Below are 18,670 nucleotides of genomic sequence, written 5' to 3' on the forward strand. Positions count from 1 at the left end.
CTTATGTTCTCACGTGACACAGAGTGTTGGACTAGAAGGGCCATTGGCCTGATCCAACATGGCTTCTTTTATGACTCTGTGGCATTTGATCTTGCTAAGGTCCCTCCCCAAACCTCCAGGGGTGTCCCCACCTGAACTTGGCAATCTTACCCACAACTTATGGGCCACAAAAGGCTCCCTACAATAAGACCCATGGACAGACGTGCTTTATGCGGAAGAGGAAGCCCTTTGGGCGGACCATTCAAGAGCAAGAGCCCTACTGGCTCCACCCCCCCCCCCCCGCCTGAACTGAAGTTGAGTGGGCTGCCCAGTGGGGCAAAGCAAGGAGGCAGCAGTGCCCTGAGGGATGCAGTGGGTGCATAGGAGTATATCAGGATAGGTAGCCCATCAGGTACAAGGGCCCCAGGCCACAAAGGACTTTAAACTTAACAAGCAGCACCTTGAAGCCGGCCTGGAAGCAAACTGCTAACAACAGCACATGCTGTTGTTAGCAGTTTGTCTGCTAAATGTCTGCTAAATGTCAAGTCTGAGACAGAAGCCTATGCCAATTGTAGCTTCTGGGCCATCTTCAAGGGCAGCCCTTCACATGATGAGTTACAGTAGTCCAGCAGGAAGGTATACAAGAGGTCTGCATTTTTAAAAAATGGTAATCTTCGACCAAGGGGCTATTCTAGAACAGTGTTTCTCTATTGCCTTAATGTATAGATGCGCATCTTTCTGTTTGTTCTTGTGCGTCTATACTGATGGGGGGGGGGGGCATTGTATGGCCCAGAGTCAAACCCCTGGGTGCTCAGAATGGTTCTTTGCTGCAGGTCGGGGTCCCTGAACTTTTCCCAGCCTGCGGGCATTCGGGGAATGGTGAGAGGGAGCGGGGAGTGCTGCTGCGGGCGGTGGAGACAAACGCAAGATGGCTTGCCAGCCTCCAGGCGGGACCGGGAGATCTCCCAGGATTACAGCTGGTCATTTCCAGAAGGCAAAGGTCTGCTGCCCCCCTGGAGAAAAAGGCTCCAGCGAGAGGCAGGAGTCCCATAGAATACTCCCCCCAGGCACCCCCCCCCCCCCCAGCTAGAGAAGGCTTATGGTCCCATAGAATACAATGGGCTCCATACCCAATTTGGCGCCCCCCCCTCCTTCGGCGCAAGGGCAAGCGCCCCCCTCTGCCCCTCCCTCTAGATCCGGCCCCACCATGGAGGCTGGAGTCGGTCCTGCCCGGGGCTCCTTCCTTGGGCGGGAGGGAGCGGCAGCTCCTCCTCGCCGCGAGTTCTAAGGGCATCAGGGCCCTCCGGGGGTCATCTAGCCCAACCCCAGCCCTGCCCAGGCAAAGGAGGAGGCGGGGCAGCCGCGGCGGCAGCTGAGGAGGAATCGAAAGCGGGGCCGGGCGAGGCGAGCTCCTTCCCGTCGAGCCAGCTGGTGCCGCTTCCTGGGGCGCGATGAGGCGAGCCGGAGCGCGGGGAGCCCAGGAGGAGGAGCAGGGGCGCGCCCTTGCCGGCGGAGCTGCGGAGCCTCCCGGGCGGGAGGAGCAGGAGGCGTGAGTAGCCCCCGGGGGCGAGTGGAGGCGCCTGGCCGCGGGGGCCGCCCGTCGAGCAAAGGCCCCCTGGCATTCGGGGCACCGAGGGTCGTCTGCAAGCTCAGGAGCGACCTTTGGTTGCTGCGCAAGGTCTTGCGCGTCAGGAGCGCCAAGAAGCCAAGTCCTCCCGCGGCTCTTTGGCCCCTTCTCGCTGCGCCCCGGCGGCCCGCCTGGGTGTGACTCGCTGCAGGCCGCCTGGCTGGGAAAGGGGCCAGCCCGGGGAGAGCTGCCTACGTGGGCCTGGCCGCCCTTTGCTCGTGGCCTCTGCAGAAAAGGGCCGGGCCTTTGGGGACCACTTCCCCCGCCGCCCCCGAAGAACTCCTCCTCCCAGCAGCTCAGGGCCTTAGTCAGAAATTTAAAGGTGGCCCCTCTCACCTAAAAATCACCGTGCTGGTGTGTAGCTCAAGAGGGGCCTCCAGCCTCCAGGAGCAATTTAAAGACCCCACCAACCAACTGGATCACCTCCAGTCTGACATTTTTCTATATAATCAGCTCACTTATTACCAAGGGACATGCGAAGCTGCGGTATTCTGAATCAATACCTCTTGGTCCATCAAGAGCAGTATTCTTAGGTGTGCAGCAGCTGGGAGAGAGTGAGCAAACCCATGAAAGAGAGTCAGAGATGGGGATCTCTAGAACTCAGCCTGGCAGCAGCGTCCCATATCCCCCACCTCCACCACAATGATACAGAAATTTAATGGCTCTCTAAATGACGATCCCCAGGTCCCACCTGGAGCCTGGTATCCCCACAGACAGTCTTAGGGTACAGTTTACACTGCCCTGGACTAGCCTCCATCGACCAGGCTTATCCACTAGAGGCAATGGCAAGAGAAGGGAGAGGAAGAGTGTCAGCAGGCAACGGAGATTTTTGGCTACTAACAAAATTAACTGAGCACAACAGTAGCGCCAGTGGGTGATCGGATAGGAGGCGGGGTTAAGGGCTTGCCAGCAAGAGAGGGAAGACACAACAGAGCAATAGATTGGCTTCTGGGCAGCTTTGGAGACGGGACTTTCCTCCTTGCTGGGGCGGGGCTGGTTTGCCAGCTACAAGGGAAAGTGTGAGATGCTTGGGTTGTTTTTTTTTTTAAATAAATATATTTTCTGTACTTTGTTTACTGCCAATGGGCTGGCCCCTCAGGTCCGGGGCTTGATCGTTGATGAGCAAAAAGCTTGGCCGAAGGATCCCAGACAGACAGCTGCTTGTCTCTCCTTGAGAGGATGGAGGCCAAGATTTTGTCCTCCGCACATTTGGCAGTTGGGTTGTGAACCAGCTGATCCTATAGTAGCAGAGGAATAACAGTTCTTTGCTGCTCTTACTGCTGCTTGCTTCATAGGGCTTCCAATGGGCTCTATAGCAGAGTTTTGCCAGCCTCGTTCTGGATGTCCCCTGGCCCTGTTTAGGTCCCTTGGCTCCAAGCAGGACATTTTTGGAGCAGGAATGCAGTTCCGGCTGGCTTGGTGGATGGAAATGCCTTCTTCCTTTCTGTTAAAGTTCTGCTGGTGTTTGTAAATCTCAATAGCTTCTCTGTTCAGGCGGGTATGATAATGTGAGGCTGTAGAAAGGACTTCAGTTCTTTCAAAGTGGATGACGTGGTCTCCTTGAAGAAGGCATTTCCATCCACCAATCTTGGTATCCAGCTCTGCAAAACACCCTATTGACTATAAATTGCAGAAATTCACAGAACAACCAGCACATTCAACAGAACAATCAGCACAGTCAACAACCATCTGCCTTTTCTTCACACCCCTTCCAACCCTCCCAGCAATTAATACAGAACAATGGTCACATTCAACAGCCAGTTTCCTTATCACTACCCTTCCAGGAAGCCCCACCAAACAATGGGCACATCCACACACCTATTGCCCTTTCACCACACCCCCTCCAGTCTAGAAATAGCAGCTCTCCAGCAGCCCTGGCCTCACTCAATGCACAGCAGCCAAGAAGGCCAGAGCGCCTGCTCCGACTGCAACGCCACTGAGGATGTTCTCCGCAGCCGAGAACGAAACGTCTGGAAGAAAAACTTTCTCTAGTAGAACACGGCACTTGAGCCCGAAAGATTCTACAAACCCTAATGAAAGTGCATTATCTAATATGTGTGATCACAGCCGTGGTGAGGTGGGGCTATTGCCCAGCTGGGCTTCTGATTGGCCACTGGAGATTTTATGGGCTGTGCAGATTTTCTTTTTTTAGAGGTTGCTTTGGCAGCAGCTGCTACCAGAGCTCGCAAGGACCTTCGCTATGTGGCTGAGGGTCAACTGTGGCAGCTGTTTGGTGGCTGGCTCCACCTCCCGTGTCACCTCCATTTTGTGGCTGTGCCCACCATGCTGTGTCAGAACTGCAAAGGGGTCTGTGGGATCAAGTAAGGGCGGGGTCCCTTGTTGTTTCTTGGGGGTCCAGCATGCAGTTGAAGCAACACATTACAAGTCTCAGTGGAAGGTTTTCTTTGTTCTGCTTACTGGGCCAGGATCTCCGTCTGTGGTGTAACCTTTGCTGCTGCTACGCCCAGTACTGCCCAGGGAGCCTCAATAGCTGCTCTGAGTCACTCAAGTCAAGCAAAATCAGTCTACAGCCATGCCTGGAATCCCTTATGTGTTAACCATTTGAGATTCTTCAGTTTGGGATTTCCAGAATTCATCCACAGGATCCTAACATTAAGGTCCTATGTGTCTTATCCCCCCTGAGCTGGCTGGCCTGATCCCATCGGATCTTGGATGCTAAGCGGGGTCAGCTCAAGTTAGAACTTGGCTGGAAGACCCCCAAGGAAGTCCTGGGCAGCTACTGTGCAAAGGGCCGACTGTCTCTGGGCATCTCTTGCTTGGAAGCCCTACAGAGTGAACGTATCTGCTGGAACTCCAGCACCACCATGGAGACAGCTTCGGAGGGCTAATCACGTTGTGCTGCAGGAGAACAGTCGGACTCCAGTCCAGCAGCAGCACCTGCAGAGCCCCAGAAGAGTTTTGGGCCTGGCGCTTTCAAGAGCTGGTGCTGCCGGAGGGAACTTGCGTCTGGTTGCAGCTCTACCCTGTTCATGAAGGGGTAACATCTGGTTTCTCTTTCTTTTTAGCCCGGGTGCTTACGTTGTGATACCGCCCAATACTGCAAGAAGGAATCAGTTACAGAGAAGTAAGTATATGAATTGGAGCTAAGCTGTTGTGCCATTTCTGTAGAGAATGTAGTAGTTCCTGACTGGTAGGCAAGACTTTTGGGGGAGGCTGTTCACGTTGTATGTTGGGGGTTCCTGAGGGTGGGCATTCTGGCACCTGGCATTCTGGCACGTGGCAAGCAAAAAAGAGGGCGTATTTCCTGATGACTTCACACAAGTGATCACTATGACAAATCTCATTTGAAATACCCCTACTCTTTAAGCTATGATCATTGCTGCTAGCTAGGCATATTCCTAACCTTCCAACCCCAAAAGAGGACATTGTCATTATTTTTTTAAGAAGGGCCCAAAAGAGGACATCTGGTAACACCTTGGGCTAGGTGTTTCTATGCTAAAAAGAGAGTCTCTTAGCAATCTGAAACTGTTGCTCAGGGTCTGTATTGCTTTTCTTGTGTTTTAGTTGCTAATAAAGAACTGGAAGAACTCCAAAAGTGGAAGGATCTGCACAGACCGGGACCAATCAGTTTGACCCCCCAGAAGCTGGGTAAGTGAACTTAAGGAACTGACGTGTCTGTTTGAGAGGAGGCTGCGTTGAGATGTATCTACCGCTTTACAACATTGTGTTGAATTGGCTGAAGCGAAAAGGAAGCTTTAATGTGAAATCTGAAGAATCCAAACTGTTTTCTTTCCAACTGTACAAAATCACATATCTTACTGTATCTTGGGCAACTGAAGTCAAAGCCACATTTATTTATTTGTCTGTCTGTTTTATTGAATTTACAGTCTGCCCTTCCCCCAATTGTTACTTTAACATAACAGCATTGTATAGTATGTTGAATAATCACTCAGATTCCCACAATTATTTTGAAAAAATTGCCAGCAGGAAGTACGTAAATGTTTGCTGTTAATTGGCCAAATCCCTGCCAATGTTCCCTCCAAGCTGAGTTAGTGTGAGCTAGCTCACAAATTTTTAGCCTCCGGCTCACACATTTTTGTCTTAGCTCAGGAAAAATGGCCACAGAGCGCAGTAATTTATGCAGCAGCTCACACCTTTAATGCCAGCAGCTCACAGCTTTAATACCAGTAGCTCAGGCCTGGTCCAGCCTGATCCCATCTGATCTCAGCAGCTAAGTGGAGGTCAGCCCTTGTGGTTAGTCCTTGGATGGAAGACCACTAGGCTTGCTACGCAAAGGAAGGCCACGGCAAACCACCTGTGGATGTCTCTTGCCTTTCAAACCCTGTGATGATTTGACCACACTCTCCACACACACCCCACTAATTAGCCACGGAGCCCCATGCTACAGGATCTGTTTCCTTCTTATGGAACTTTGTGGAGGAGAAGGCAATTGTTTGGTTAGAAGTCTTGATCAAATTGCACAGAAGTGATCGTGGAGGTGATGAAGCATTTTGCCTCAAGTCGGGCTCTTAATTGACTGAAATTCTCTGCTTTAAAATGCTGCATTGAATAGTTGCAAGAGTGATGAGGAATGTTAATGAGGGCTGGATGTCTGCTTCAAAGACTGGTTGAGAAGTACCTCAAAAGTAGATTTTTCTTCAAATTGAATTTTAACATGACAGAAATTGTCTCAGAAATTACTGTTGGTCCCCAAGAATTACTAAGGAGGTTGAGAGAAGAAGAGGCCTAGAATATAAGCATGACAAGAAACAGTCCCTCCCCCCCCCCCTTTTTAAAGGGTAAAGGTAGTCCCTTGTGCAAGCACCAGTCGTTTCCGACTCTGGGGTGACATTGCTTTCACAACGTTTTTATGGCAGACTTTTTACGAGGTGGTTTGCCATTGCCTTCCCCAGTCGTCTACACTTTCCCCCCCAGCAAGCTGGGGACTCATTTGACCGACCTCGGAAGGATGGAAGGCTGAGTCAACCTGGAGCCAGCTACTTGAACCCAGCTTCCACCAGGATCGAACTCAGGTCGTGAGCAGAGCTTAGGACTGCAGTACTGCAGCTTTACCACAATTTAATACATACAGCATAGGGCATAAAGCACTGTGGGTTTTCTAGGATAACTTGGTTTTTTCCCCTGAATCAAATATTATATAAATAAAATTGTCCAATTAAAATTTGAATCCTTAAATAGCATTAGGAAAAGGAGGCAAATGCACCATGTCCAAGCTGGGACCGTGTCCAAGCCCGGCGGCCACATTGAGCTGATTTAACATCACTGATTTGCAACGCGGCAGCCCTGTCAAGGAGAGATACAGACTGTGCTTAAAAGTGCAGGCCAGGAAATGTTCTCTATGCCATTCTAATATTTGCTGCACTACATTATATCCTTATTCTAATCTTAACTATTCCAATGCGCTAAAACAAAGATGATGTATAGCCTCTCTCTGGTTTGAGCATTTAATATGCAGAATGCTTAAAGGGCGCTTAGTAGTTGTCGTTTGTTTGAACAGAACTTACTCTGCTCGCTGTTTGACGAAGTATTTTGTGTTGGTAGGTGGGAGAGCGTCTGAGACTGAAGTGAGGCGAAAACAGCAACTGGAGCACAGCCAATCTAAATACCAGCAAAAGGTCAGGAAAGATGTTTCTGTCAGTTCCCTTGTCCCCTGCACGGGCAGCGAGGAAGCCTCTTGCTTCGTCTAACTTAACCTTTAGTTTTCCTCTGACTAGAAACGAGTGTGCAGAAAGAGAAACCTTTTCAAGGCAGAATGAAAGGTGCAAGAAAATATGGCGCCCTTTGAAAGGTTTGGTGGGCCTCATTGCTGTGATGGTGGTGGAGGCTGCTGGGACTCCCCACAGCAGAGGCAAAAAGAGTGTTCATTTTTGAACATTCAAAAGCCTCTCATGTCCCATTACAGGGGTAGAATATTAGCAGGTGGGCTGGGTCAGCATCAAAATATATAATAACATGACAGGGTGGGGCAGCCATAGACCAGCAAATAAGAAGAAAATAGAGGTAGGGGCTGCTCAGCAAGAAAGTAGAAACAAAGGGAAAATCCTGCGCATGACGGAGGGAAGAGGGTGAGATCGCCATAATGTGCTACAGCCAATGAAGAACTCCATATCAATGGATACTCAGTGGCAATTGGTGGCAAGGGAGTTTCAGGTTGTGGAAGAGGAGTTCAGAACAATGGAAGTACAGTTTGTCCAGACAAGTTTCAAACCCATTTTTAAAAAATCCTGATATCATTTCATGGGAAGGTCGTCATTCTTTGAGAAGTGCAGACTGTAACAGAAGCTCCATTTTCTTTCCGGCTGTAGTTGAAAAGAGAAGAATATGGGAGGATCAGGAGAGAGGCTGAAGAAGCAGAGCTGTTAAGGAAGAAAGCAATTCAAAGAGAGAAAGTAAGACAGCGTTCACCTGGCTTTAACGACAAGTTTCTCCCTTTCTTGAGCTGGGTGTGCAATGGGTTTGTTCAAAGGGCACAACTCCTGACTTTGCGTGAAGGCAAGATGGAAATGAAGCATCCTCTGCGTTCTTGCAAAGCCCCATGCTAATCTCTGGCAGCGTTTCTAACCTCAATCTCCCTAAAAATCGTCTTGGATTTAGTAGTTTCTGCTGCTGAGCTGTGGGGCACTGAGGATCCAAGATGACACTGGCAGGATTTTGAGGTTCAATCCGGGAAGGGTCATTAGATGGCAAAAGTTTATTGTGTTGTGTTGTATTTTAATTTATTTGATTTGATTTGTATTCCACCCTACCCCACAAGTGGGCTCAGGGCGGCTGACAACATAGTAAAATCACAATAGAACAAATAAAACTCAACGGTAGGACAAGTTAAACAATTTAAAATAAAATGGCACTAAAATACTAATAACGGAAATCTCCGTCAGTATTTTGCAGGTGATGGTGAGCAGCCTGAATCATAGTAGTTTTTAGTTAGGTAGGACCAGAACCAGTGGATTGAAATTAAATCAAAAGAGTTTCCAGCTCAACATTAGGAAGAACTTCCTGACCATTAGAGCGATTCCTCAGTGGAACAGTGTTCCTCTGGAGGCGGTGGGCTCAGTGGAACAGGCTTCCTCCTCGGGAGGTGGTGGGTTCTCCTTCCTTGGAGGTTTTAAAACAGGCTAGATGGCCATCTGACAGCAATGAAGATCCTGTGAATTTAGGGGGAGGTATTTGTAAGTTTCCTGCATTGTGCAGGGGGTTGGACTAGATGGCCCTGGAGGACCCTTTCCAACTCTTCTATGATTCTAACAGGTTTCCTCCTCGGGAGGTGGTGGCTCTCCTTCCTTGGAGGTTTTAAGCAGAGGCTAGATGGCCATCTGACAGCAATGAAGATCCTGTGAATTTAGGGGGAAATATTTGTGAATTTCCTGCATTGTGCAGGGGGTTGAACTAGATGACCCTGGAGAACCCTTTCAACTCTATGATTCTATTATTAGGAAGAACTTTCTGACCATTAGAGCGATTCCTCAGTGGAACAGGTTCCCTCAGGAGGTGATGGGCTCAATGGAACAGGCTTCCTCCTTGGGAGGTGGTGGGCTCTTCTTCTTTGGAGGTTTTAAAACAGGCTAGATGGCCACCTGACAGCAATGAAGATCCTGTGGATTTAGGGGGAGGTATTTGTAAATTTTCTGCATTGTGCAGGGGGTTGGACTATATGATCCTAGAGGTGCCTTTCAACTCTTATGATTCTAGTTAGGCAGAGATGGTGCCCTGTTGCACAATGGTGCCCCGTAAGAAGTAGGCAGCATCTGGGCACTGGAATAGAAAGCTGGGCAGGCCAAGATCATTCAATGCTAAGATGGCTCAACTTGCCCTATGGACCTTTAATAGTTCTTGCAGGGCACTGATCTTGAGTGGGTGTCAAGCGCGCTCATTTCTGCACCACATTTTATTAGGTGGAGGGCCAGCTATTTACAACCCAGAGGGCACGTAGCAAAAACATCTGGCCCTGGGATGTTTACGTTATAGGTTGGCAGTTGGTACCTCAAAGCGGCCTCCCCCGGTTTCACGCAGACAGCCCTTATCGGTTCACAAATAAGTGTGAGAATGTTTCTGATGTTTTCAATAGCCTAAGATGCCTTAGTATGGATAGATAGTTGCTTAGTAACTTTTGAACCCATGACTCAAGTATGCATCTGTAATGTAACCTTTGATGCTCTCCTATATAGCAACTGCGTAACTGTTGGTACTCCATTACTCCCAAGGCTTATGTCCTTGGAAAAGCTCCTGAGTTTCTTACAACAAACCTATCTTTTGATTCAAAACAAAGGACTCTGTTATTGGGAAATATCAGCGCTTGACAGTGGGAGCATGTTCCACCAAGCCGGGACCAAAAAGGCCCTGGCCGAGGCTAAGTGGACATCTTTTTGCTGGGGATTTTGAAGAGATGTTGGTCTATGGAGCACAAGACTCTCTGAGGCACGTATAGGGAGAGGTGGTCCCATAGTATCATTTGCATTTCAGTATCATTTGGAGATGATACTAAATGGGAGAGGGGGTCGCAGGTACAGTAGAAGACAGGGTCAGGATACAGGATGATCTTGACAGGCTGGAAAACTGGACTAGAAATAAAATGAATTTTAATAGGGATAAATGCAAATTTAGGCATTTAGGTAGGAAAAATCAAATGCATAATTATAGGATGGGGGAGAGATGTCTTGGCAGTAGTATGTGTGAAAAGGATCTAGGGGTCTTAGTGGACCATACGCTGAACATGAATCAACAGTATGGTGCAGCAGCTAAAAAGGCCAATCAACAGAAGTATAGTGTCTAGGTCATGCGAAGTGATGGTATCACTTTGCTCTGGTTAAGCTTCACCTAGAGTATTGTGTTCAGTTTTGGGCACCACAATTTAAGAAGGACATAGACAAGAATGTTGGCAAGAAAAAGATGTCTTTCAACAACAACAACACCCCCCCCCCCCCCCCCCCCCCCGAAATCAGCAGTTCTGGAGTGGATAAGTTCTTCTCATTTTCCGCAGAGAAGACAGAGGCAAAAAATGCATTCGGCTTCTCAGCCGTTTCCCTATCGTCATTCAGTAATTCTTTTACCCCTTGGTCATCCAAAGGCCCCACTGTCTCCCTGGCTGGTTTCCTGCTTCTACTAATGTATTTGAAGAAATTTTATTATTGGTCTTTATGGTTTTTTGCAATATATATTTCCTTTTTGCCTGCCAGATCACAGACTTGCATTTTATTTGCCACAGCCTGTGCTCCCTTTTATTAACCTCACTGAGCCTAGCTTTCCACCACTTAAAGGAATCCTTCTTACTTTTATAGTTTCCATTACTTTGTTTGTTAACCATGCAGGCTTATTTGTGTCTTTCCCAACCTGTGGTATATATTTTATCTGAGCTTCTAGGAATGTAGTTTTAAATAGTCTCTGGCTTCCCCAAGGGTTTTGACCCTATTTATCTTTCCTTTCAATTTCCTCTTCACATGCCCCCTCATCTCAGAGAAGTTACCTCTTTTAAAGTTAAGAGTGGTTGTGTTGGTCTTTTTGAGCAACTCCCTATTTATACGAGCATTGAACTCGATAACATTATGGTCACTGTTCCCAAGCGGTGCAATCACGTTTACATTTATCATACCGCTCTGCAAGGCAGATGTTACTGAGCAATATCCGTTGGAGATTGCTTTAGATCCTGGCTTTATGTAGTGAATGCTTATCCAGTCCTGGAAGCACTTTGGTGTTGCAGACATTGATTTTGTTTATTATGGACTCAATCAAGTCTAACAGCTTTCCTAAGCACCCAGAGACAATTATTCCACAGCTGAGTAAATGCTGTTTCAACCCTGCAATTATATGTAACTTTCTCAGCAGCTTTGAACTTCTGATGTATTTTTCACAGGACCCACTTGAGCAAGGTGTCAAACTCATTTGTTACGAGGGATGGATCTGGCATAAACGTCACTTTGTTGGGAAGGGTCATGCATGCCATAAAATGTATCGCAAGATACCAGAGATATAAACTCTGTAATGGTGATTTCAGATGCCAAATGGCTATCGCAGGCTTGGTTGGATTATGCAAGAGGTTAGGAGGTGTGGAGATACCAGCACTGGTAATCAGACAAGAAACCCAGGTCTCCGTTCCATCCAGGAGGATGCAAAAAAGAAGTGGGCATAAGTCTGACATTAGAAACCACACAGCATTCAGTTGCTGACCTAAGAGTAGCAGCAGTCTTACAAAGGAATTCCCAAGGGAGATCAGAAAGGGAGACTGCTAAACTGCAATTGATACTGAAGCTCCAGACAGTGTGCCCTCCTGGACTGAACAGAGAGAGCTGGTTTTGCTGTCTCATTACGAATGTGTGCTCTTATCATCTGGCATCTGAAACCACTCCACTCTCCAAGATAGAAGGACCAACTCAAGTGCTCAGATTCCTAAGCAGGGTCTTTTTGAAAGAGAATAAATCCAGATAGGAACAGAGAAATCCTTTTAAAAAAAAAACACCTCAACTTTTAAGAATAAGCCAGAATAATTTCCTCAATGTACATTAAGCATGTCAGAAGAATCCATCCACACTCTCTCCTTCTGAAGAAGTGTGCTTGCGCACAAAAGCTTATGCCTGGAATAAAATGTTGTTGGTCTTAAACTTGCCATGGGACTCCAACTTTGCTCTCTCTCTCACCTTGATAGAAGTGGTGGGAGAGCGATGTTTGACCAGATCAGGGCATTCTTGCATTGGAGAGAAGGGCCTTCCACGAGTGAAGGATGATACGTGACTGGCAACAACACAGACCACCATAGACTTGTATCCTCAATCTCAAGGGTTGCTTGAGGAAGGCTGGTGGAGGCTTAGACTAAATAGCAGGCATTTTGCATGCCTGCTGAACAGACAGACACCTGAGCTCCAGGGGAAGACAGAAGTAGAAACAAAGTGCTGCAACAGCCAGTTTTGATACCTGATTCCTTCCCAAGTCCCCCAGAAGGCAGTCATTGTCGGCATGTGCCTGAGGGATAAATATACCACCACTGGGTTAAGTATGGGTTTGGGGTTTTTTACTTTGGGGGTTGATTCCCAGGATCAACTAATGCCTTGACAAGGATAGTGTCAAGCATCGATATTTCTCAGTAATCAGTCTTTTGGAGTATTTAACGATGAAGATACGAAGAATGAACGGATTAAAGGTTAGGGAACAGGAGGAGGGGTGGTTTAGGAAGATGGTGAGATATTTGGAAAAGTTTAAACAATTTAAGACGATTGGTTGGTTAATAAGAAAATGAATGGATAAGATGTTTAAATAGAGTGATGGAGTTGTATTTGGATGAAATGTTAATAGTTATAAATTTATGGAATATTATAATGTATCTATGGCCTGGGACTCTCACAGAGGTGGATTGGTGTTGGAATATATAACGATAAAATTTTTAAAAAAATAAAAAAAGTAATCAGTCTTTTGTTGTAAAATCAAAAGTTGCTTTATTGTAGAAACTCTGAAACTTTACTAAGGACAGAATTCTTGGAAGTAATGACATATACATGATTATACTGTTACTATATAAGATTAGTTCAAAGGATAACATACAGATGCATTTTGAGTCACGGGTTCAAAGGTTAGTACATCGTATCTAGTTTACTACTAAGGAATGTAGATTATAAAAAACATCTCCTACCGTTTTCGCACACATCTAACCTCGCAGTCACAATCCTGTTCCCTCCGCAGCGTCCGGTCGGATTTCGCACCATCTGCGCAGGAGTTCCAGAAAGTGCCGCGGCTTTTGCGTAGCAAACGTAAACTGCTAAAACCCAGTTTACGTTTGCTACACAGAAGCTGCGGCACTTCCTGTAACTCCGGCGCAGATGGTGGGAAATCCGACCGGACGCTGCGGAGGGAACGTTTCTCGCACTTCTTCCAGACTTGATAAGAGCTGTCTGTGTGAATGTTGGGGAGAGGCACCTCGCAGCCCGGCTGCAGCGGGAACATCCTTGGGCTAGATGGATTTACTATTTGCCCAACCTCTGGGGAAAAAAAGGAGGGAGGTTATGGATACCAACGGTCTCCTTTCTGTCTAAGAACCCACCATTGTGCTTAGAAATATGCATGCTTGACAGATAGCCCTATAAAAATGTTCTGTTTTGCCTTTCAGTTCTGTGTATGTTTCACTCCCCTTCCCCAGTTTACTTCAGGATTGCTTTAGGTGAGGTTGGGCTCCCATACTCTTGGCATCTCGTCTGCTGACCTTTTTTTAAAAAGGTAGCCGTGGGGGCTTTCAGTAGGTTGCTGGTTTCTGTAGTTGGTCTTGACGAGGGCAGGGAGGGCATTGTGTGCTTGGCCCATATACTGCTGGGAGTGCTTTATCTGTTTCCTGAAGGGGCTCAAACACCATCCCTTGTAAAACCCAGCAGGGTGGGATCCATTGGAAGCAGCTGCTCTCTCTCTGTCTCTCTCTCTCCCCCCTCCCCTCTCTCACACCCAGTGGGTTCCATAGGAGGGCGTTCCTCCACTTTCACACTGGGAATCAATGAGGCGATGTCTCACTGTGGCAATGCTTTACCCCGTAGGCCAATAAACTTGAAGAAAAACAAAGGCAAGAACAGTGGCAAAGAAGGCAGATGTTCCATGAGGACAACTACATGTAAGTCAGGCTTCCACAGTGGGGAAGTACTTTGTAAAAGCTTTGGGGAGCCAGACTGGTGTGGTGGTGAGAGTGTAACTAAAAATGAAGGCCTTGCTGCTTCTTGCCAGCCCCTGACACCAAGCAAGCGAAGGCCTCTTTTGTGCTGGGGTCTGGCCCTGTGGCGCAGAGTGGTAAAACGGCAGTACTGTGGTCTGAACTCTCTGCTCACGACCCGAGTGTGATTCCGGCGGAAGCTGGATTCAGGTAGCCAGCCTAAGGTTGACTCAGCCTTCCATCCTTCCAAGGTCAGTAAAATGAGTCACCAGCTTGCTGGGGGGAAAGTGTAAAAGACTGGGGAAGGCAACGGCAAACCACCCTGTAAAAAGTCTGTGAAAATGTTGTGAAAGGAAGGTCACCCCAGAGTCAGAAACGACTGGTGCTTGCACAGGGGGCCTTTCCTGGCCCCTTGGGTTAAGGACCCTGTGTGCTGGGTTTACTGGTGCATGATCGTTTCCCCTCAGAGGAATGAAGTTTTTGTTTCTTTGTGATTTCCCCACCCCCTGCCCCTTAATTCATTTCACCGTTTCAGCAGCCTTTGGTCTGCCCCTGCTTTCAGTCACTGTCTGCTTCCCCGACCCTGAGAACGCTGATGCGTTTCTTTGCTCAAAGTTGGCAGCGTGCTGCACAGTTCTTGACCCTGCCTTGCGAGGGATGAAGTGCTGTGGAAAGACCAACCTGGAACACACTTTGGTTTTCAGTCCATCTGGACGGTTAGATTCGAGCCCAGGAGCCACTCTTGAGATCAACAAGATCTTTGAGGCAGAAGCTTTCAAGGGTCCGAGCTCCCTTGGTCAGTTCCTTTTTTCCATCAGCGACCTCTGGCTCTCAGAAGCTCCAGACCCCAGAAATCTTGTGCGTCTCTGAGGGGCTCTTGGGTTGAATCTGGTTGCTGGGCTGGAGACCAGCAGGGCTCCCATCCCGAAACAGTCTTTTAAAAAACATGGAACGACAACGGGTTATCTAACGGTCCTTTCTGGCATTCTTCTCAAGCTAAATGCTGAAGAGCTCACACAAAAGCAACTTTCTGATGGGGAGACCAAAAAAGCTCCTTGTAGAATCTATTAACATGTGAATTTGCTTTGCATACTCCACTTGCTTTGCTTTAAGAATTGCACCGTTTGGAATAAGACAGCAAGAAAAAGATGGCGGAGAAGGAACGCAGAGCTGGTTGCAGAGCTGAGCTGTGGAAGACTCTGGCCTCTGACCACGAGGCTGCATTCCCCAGACGTTGTGGCATTGTTGATAGCCGGCACAAGTGGCACCCCAGCCTTCTGTGGGCCTCTTGGGTACTGGCAGAATTTCCCCCAAAACGTTGCAAGGCTCCAGTGGAGGATCCACGTTTTGTCAATATTCTGTTTACATTTATCTTTCCAAGTGGCCAGTTCCACAGCTGCAGTGCTCAAAATACCATTCATAAATCAAAATAAGTGCACGCTTTGACGAGTTTCTTCCTGTCGACAACAGATTTTCTCCTCTCAAGCCAGGATGGTCTTGGTGCTGGGGGGGAGAGTACTTACTTCACACCACAAAAAAGTGTGGAATCAGAGTGCTGGTTTGAGCTCTTCTCAGGGTCACACCCAGTTCTGTCTTAGATCTGATTTCTCTTTTAGCATTGTTGAGTATTTAGCCGACAGGCTTGAAGGGGCTTCGGGGTGTCCTCTGGAGTGCCGCAGGAAAAGCAGTTCGAATGCCTGCGGGGGGGGGGGACGGGGACATTCTAATTGCCGCCATTAATCTGTCCACTCAAGCTGGCTGGAAACCAGGCAACAGACTGGCTGCACAGATGCCGGAGGGGTGGGGGGGCTTGCAAAGCAGCACCTCCATAATGGACTTCTCATAGTCCTGTAATTTTCTCAAACGGTGGGACTGATGCCAACGGTTCCAAAATAATGAATGAAATTGTGATGCCTGAAATTACTTCCAGGGATGAAGTCGGGAAGGTGGGCAAGCAGAAAATAAGTATTCTAGCCAGCTAACAAAACATGTTTGGAATAACACGAAGATCTTGGCAGTAACAAACAAACAAAATGTTGATTGGAAAAGTTACTGAGAACTGAGACAAGATGATGCTGGGAAAACTCCTGTGGATTTTTGTTCTGTCTGTTGCTACTGGGAAAAGCCAGCTTTGGTATCTGACATCTTGCAGTGTTTGCCAAAAAAAGATTAAAAGTTTAGGTTAAGAGAGTGTTGTGTATGCGGACCTTAGTGAAGACTTCATTGGGTGTTCCTGGAAGGCTCATTGGAGCCATATGGACTGAGCTTGGGGACTCGGGAACAGTGGACTGCAGGATCCAAATTCCTGCTGCCCTGCACCAATCACGAGCCCCCTGCTGGTTTGAATGATCCAGTCACGTGCTTGCGCAGAAACCCTGAGTTGTATATAGTTGACCTCTTTGGCCCAGTTCTTCAGTCTTTGAGCGCAGCCCTCTACTGTGCTGTACCTAATAAAGAGCTGATGATCACGACCACCTCACCTCCTCATTGCCTTGAACCCACTATATTATAGAGAGAAAAAATAGGGAAAGGAAGGAGAAATTTGGAGTGATTAATTCGAAATATTCCCATGCCCTTAAAGAGAAACTTATCTGGCATTAGGGTCCCTTGCCTTTCATTGCCACGTTCAAACCTGAACTCTCAAGAATTTCTTGGGCATTCATTGGGTTGGATCCTTCAGGCCTCTTCTCTTGCTGGAGGGGACTGCTCCCAAACCAGATCTGCAAGATCGCAGCCATCCAAGTCTGTGTGCAGAATCCTACTGTTCCTCTGAGAATTTGTTGCCTTTGCAAAAAAAAAGTTGATTATAAACACGTTTTGAATTTGTTAAGGACATCTTATTCATTTATTCTGCAAATTTCATCCTGCTGTTTCCCTCCCCACCCCAGATTTGAGGGCATTACGCATCATGCTGCACCTCTGTTTTCTCCTCTCAACAACCTTATGAGGTAGGCTAGGCTGAGAGTGAGAAGCTGGTCCAGTACCACCCAGAGAGCTTCCATAGCACGGAAGCTGTTTGAGCCTGGATTGCTGAGCCGTTTTGCCCAGAAAGCAAGTTTGGAGTTGCAACTAAAGTGTTGGACCAGGAGCAGAAAGACCTGGGTTCCAATCTACCAAGGAAGCTGCTGAACTGAGTAGTCTTGGGCCGGTCACACACTCTTGGACTAGCCCTCCTCCCACAGTTGTTGTGAGGCTAAAACGGGGGAGTGGAGAAGGGGGTGTTCTGCTGCCCTGAATTCTTTGGAAGGTGAGATTAATGTAAAGTGAATAAAAATACTTAGCACTGCACATTACCTCTTTAGCTTGGGAGATAACGATGTTATATTACTTAGTATGATCTGCTGAGGAAACTAATTTTGACTTAAAAATAATATCTTGCCACTCTAGCAAGGTGGGTTTGTTCCCTTATGGCAAACAGATGGGGAAGATTTCTATTGTACATTTTGCCAAAACATGTTTTTTTATTGAGAATGATTGGTATTTGTATGTGCGGGCGAATATCACTGCATTTCTTTCTCCACTGCACCAAAGTTAACCATCTTTTAATATAGCCTTCCTATATCCTACAGGAAACCCACTGAGCTCTTGAATAAACTGGCTTTTGGCCCATCTCAGAGAACCTCTTGTACAGCAGAAAGCCATGGTCTGGAATCTACACCCTGGGTGAGTTTTGTTGTGGGTTGTGCCACGGACAGTCTCAGAGGTACACCTTGGATGGTGTCAAAGCAGACCGTTCTAGGCCACTTCTTCTCAACAAGCTTCCCTGTTCTGACCTGAGGAGAAACGAGAGAGAGTTCCAAGCTACCATTAAATAAGGAGAAGATTTTTCCCTGTGCAGCCGAAGGAAATCCTTTCCAACAAACCACTGCTCCTGTGGTCACAGCATGGAGCAGGAGCTGGTGACTGAAATCTCAAGATTTTTGTCTCCCTCAGGTTTCCTTCCCCAGTTGGACTGTCCCAGCTTCTCCAACCGCAACTAATTCTGAATGGAAGGTGCAGTGCTGGCTGGCCCACCTATACTGGCAATGGCATAGCCAGAAAAAGATGGTTTCAAACCACCGGGCCACACAGTTGGTTTTTAAAAATAGCTTAAAAGCCCCAAGTAAGAACATAAGAGGAGCCATGTTGGATCAGGCCAATGGCCCATCCAGTCCAACACACTGTGTCACATAAGAACATAAGAGGAGCCATGTTGGATCAGGCCAATGGCCCATCCAGTCCAACACACTGTGTCACATAAGAACATAAGAGGAGCCATGTTGGATCAGGCCAATGGCCCATCCAGTCCAACACTCTGTGTCACATAAGAACATAAGAGAAGCCATGTTGGATCAGGCCAATGGCCCCTCCAGTCCAACACTCTGTGTCACATAGGAACATAAGAGAAGCCATGTTGGACCAGGCCAATGGCCCATCCAGTCCAACACTCTGTATCACATAAGAACATAAGAGAAGCCATGTTGGGTCAG

General features: G+C 47.6%; 1 protein-coding gene across 2 annotated transcripts in view; it reads left to right on the forward strand.

Annotated features, from left to right (window-relative positions):
- Positions 1 to 18,670, forward strand: part of EPSTI1 (epithelial stromal interaction 1) — a 36,305-nt gene that overhangs the window by 5,781 nt on the left and 11,854 nt on the right. Inside the window, exons 1-7 of one of the 2 annotated variants that reach the window (XM_060233574.1) lie at positions 1,230 to 1,528; positions 4,633 to 4,691; positions 5,132 to 5,215; positions 7,130 to 7,203; positions 7,894 to 7,977; positions 14,092 to 14,165; positions 17,771 to 17,864. In XM_060233574.1, coding sequence (XP_060089557.1) covers positions 1,431 to 1,528; positions 4,633 to 4,691; positions 5,132 to 5,215; positions 7,130 to 7,203; positions 7,894 to 7,977; positions 14,092 to 14,165; positions 17,771 to 17,864 — 567 coding nt within the window. In that variant the 5' untranslated portion in view covers positions 1,230 to 1,430. Of the gene's footprint in view, positions 1 to 1,229; positions 1,529 to 4,632; positions 4,692 to 5,131; positions 5,216 to 7,129; positions 7,204 to 7,893; positions 7,978 to 14,091; positions 14,166 to 17,770; positions 17,865 to 18,670 lie in introns of those variants that run through there. The other variant, XM_060233575.1, reaches the window with a different exon arrangement.

The sequence above is a fragment of the Heteronotia binoei genome, chromosome 3 (assembly GCF_032191835.1).
Source record: "Heteronotia binoei isolate CCM8104 ecotype False Entrance Well chromosome 3, APGP_CSIRO_Hbin_v1, whole genome shotgun sequence".
Lineage (NCBI taxonomy): Eukaryota > Metazoa > Chordata > Lepidosauria > Squamata > Gekkonidae > Heteronotia > Heteronotia binoei.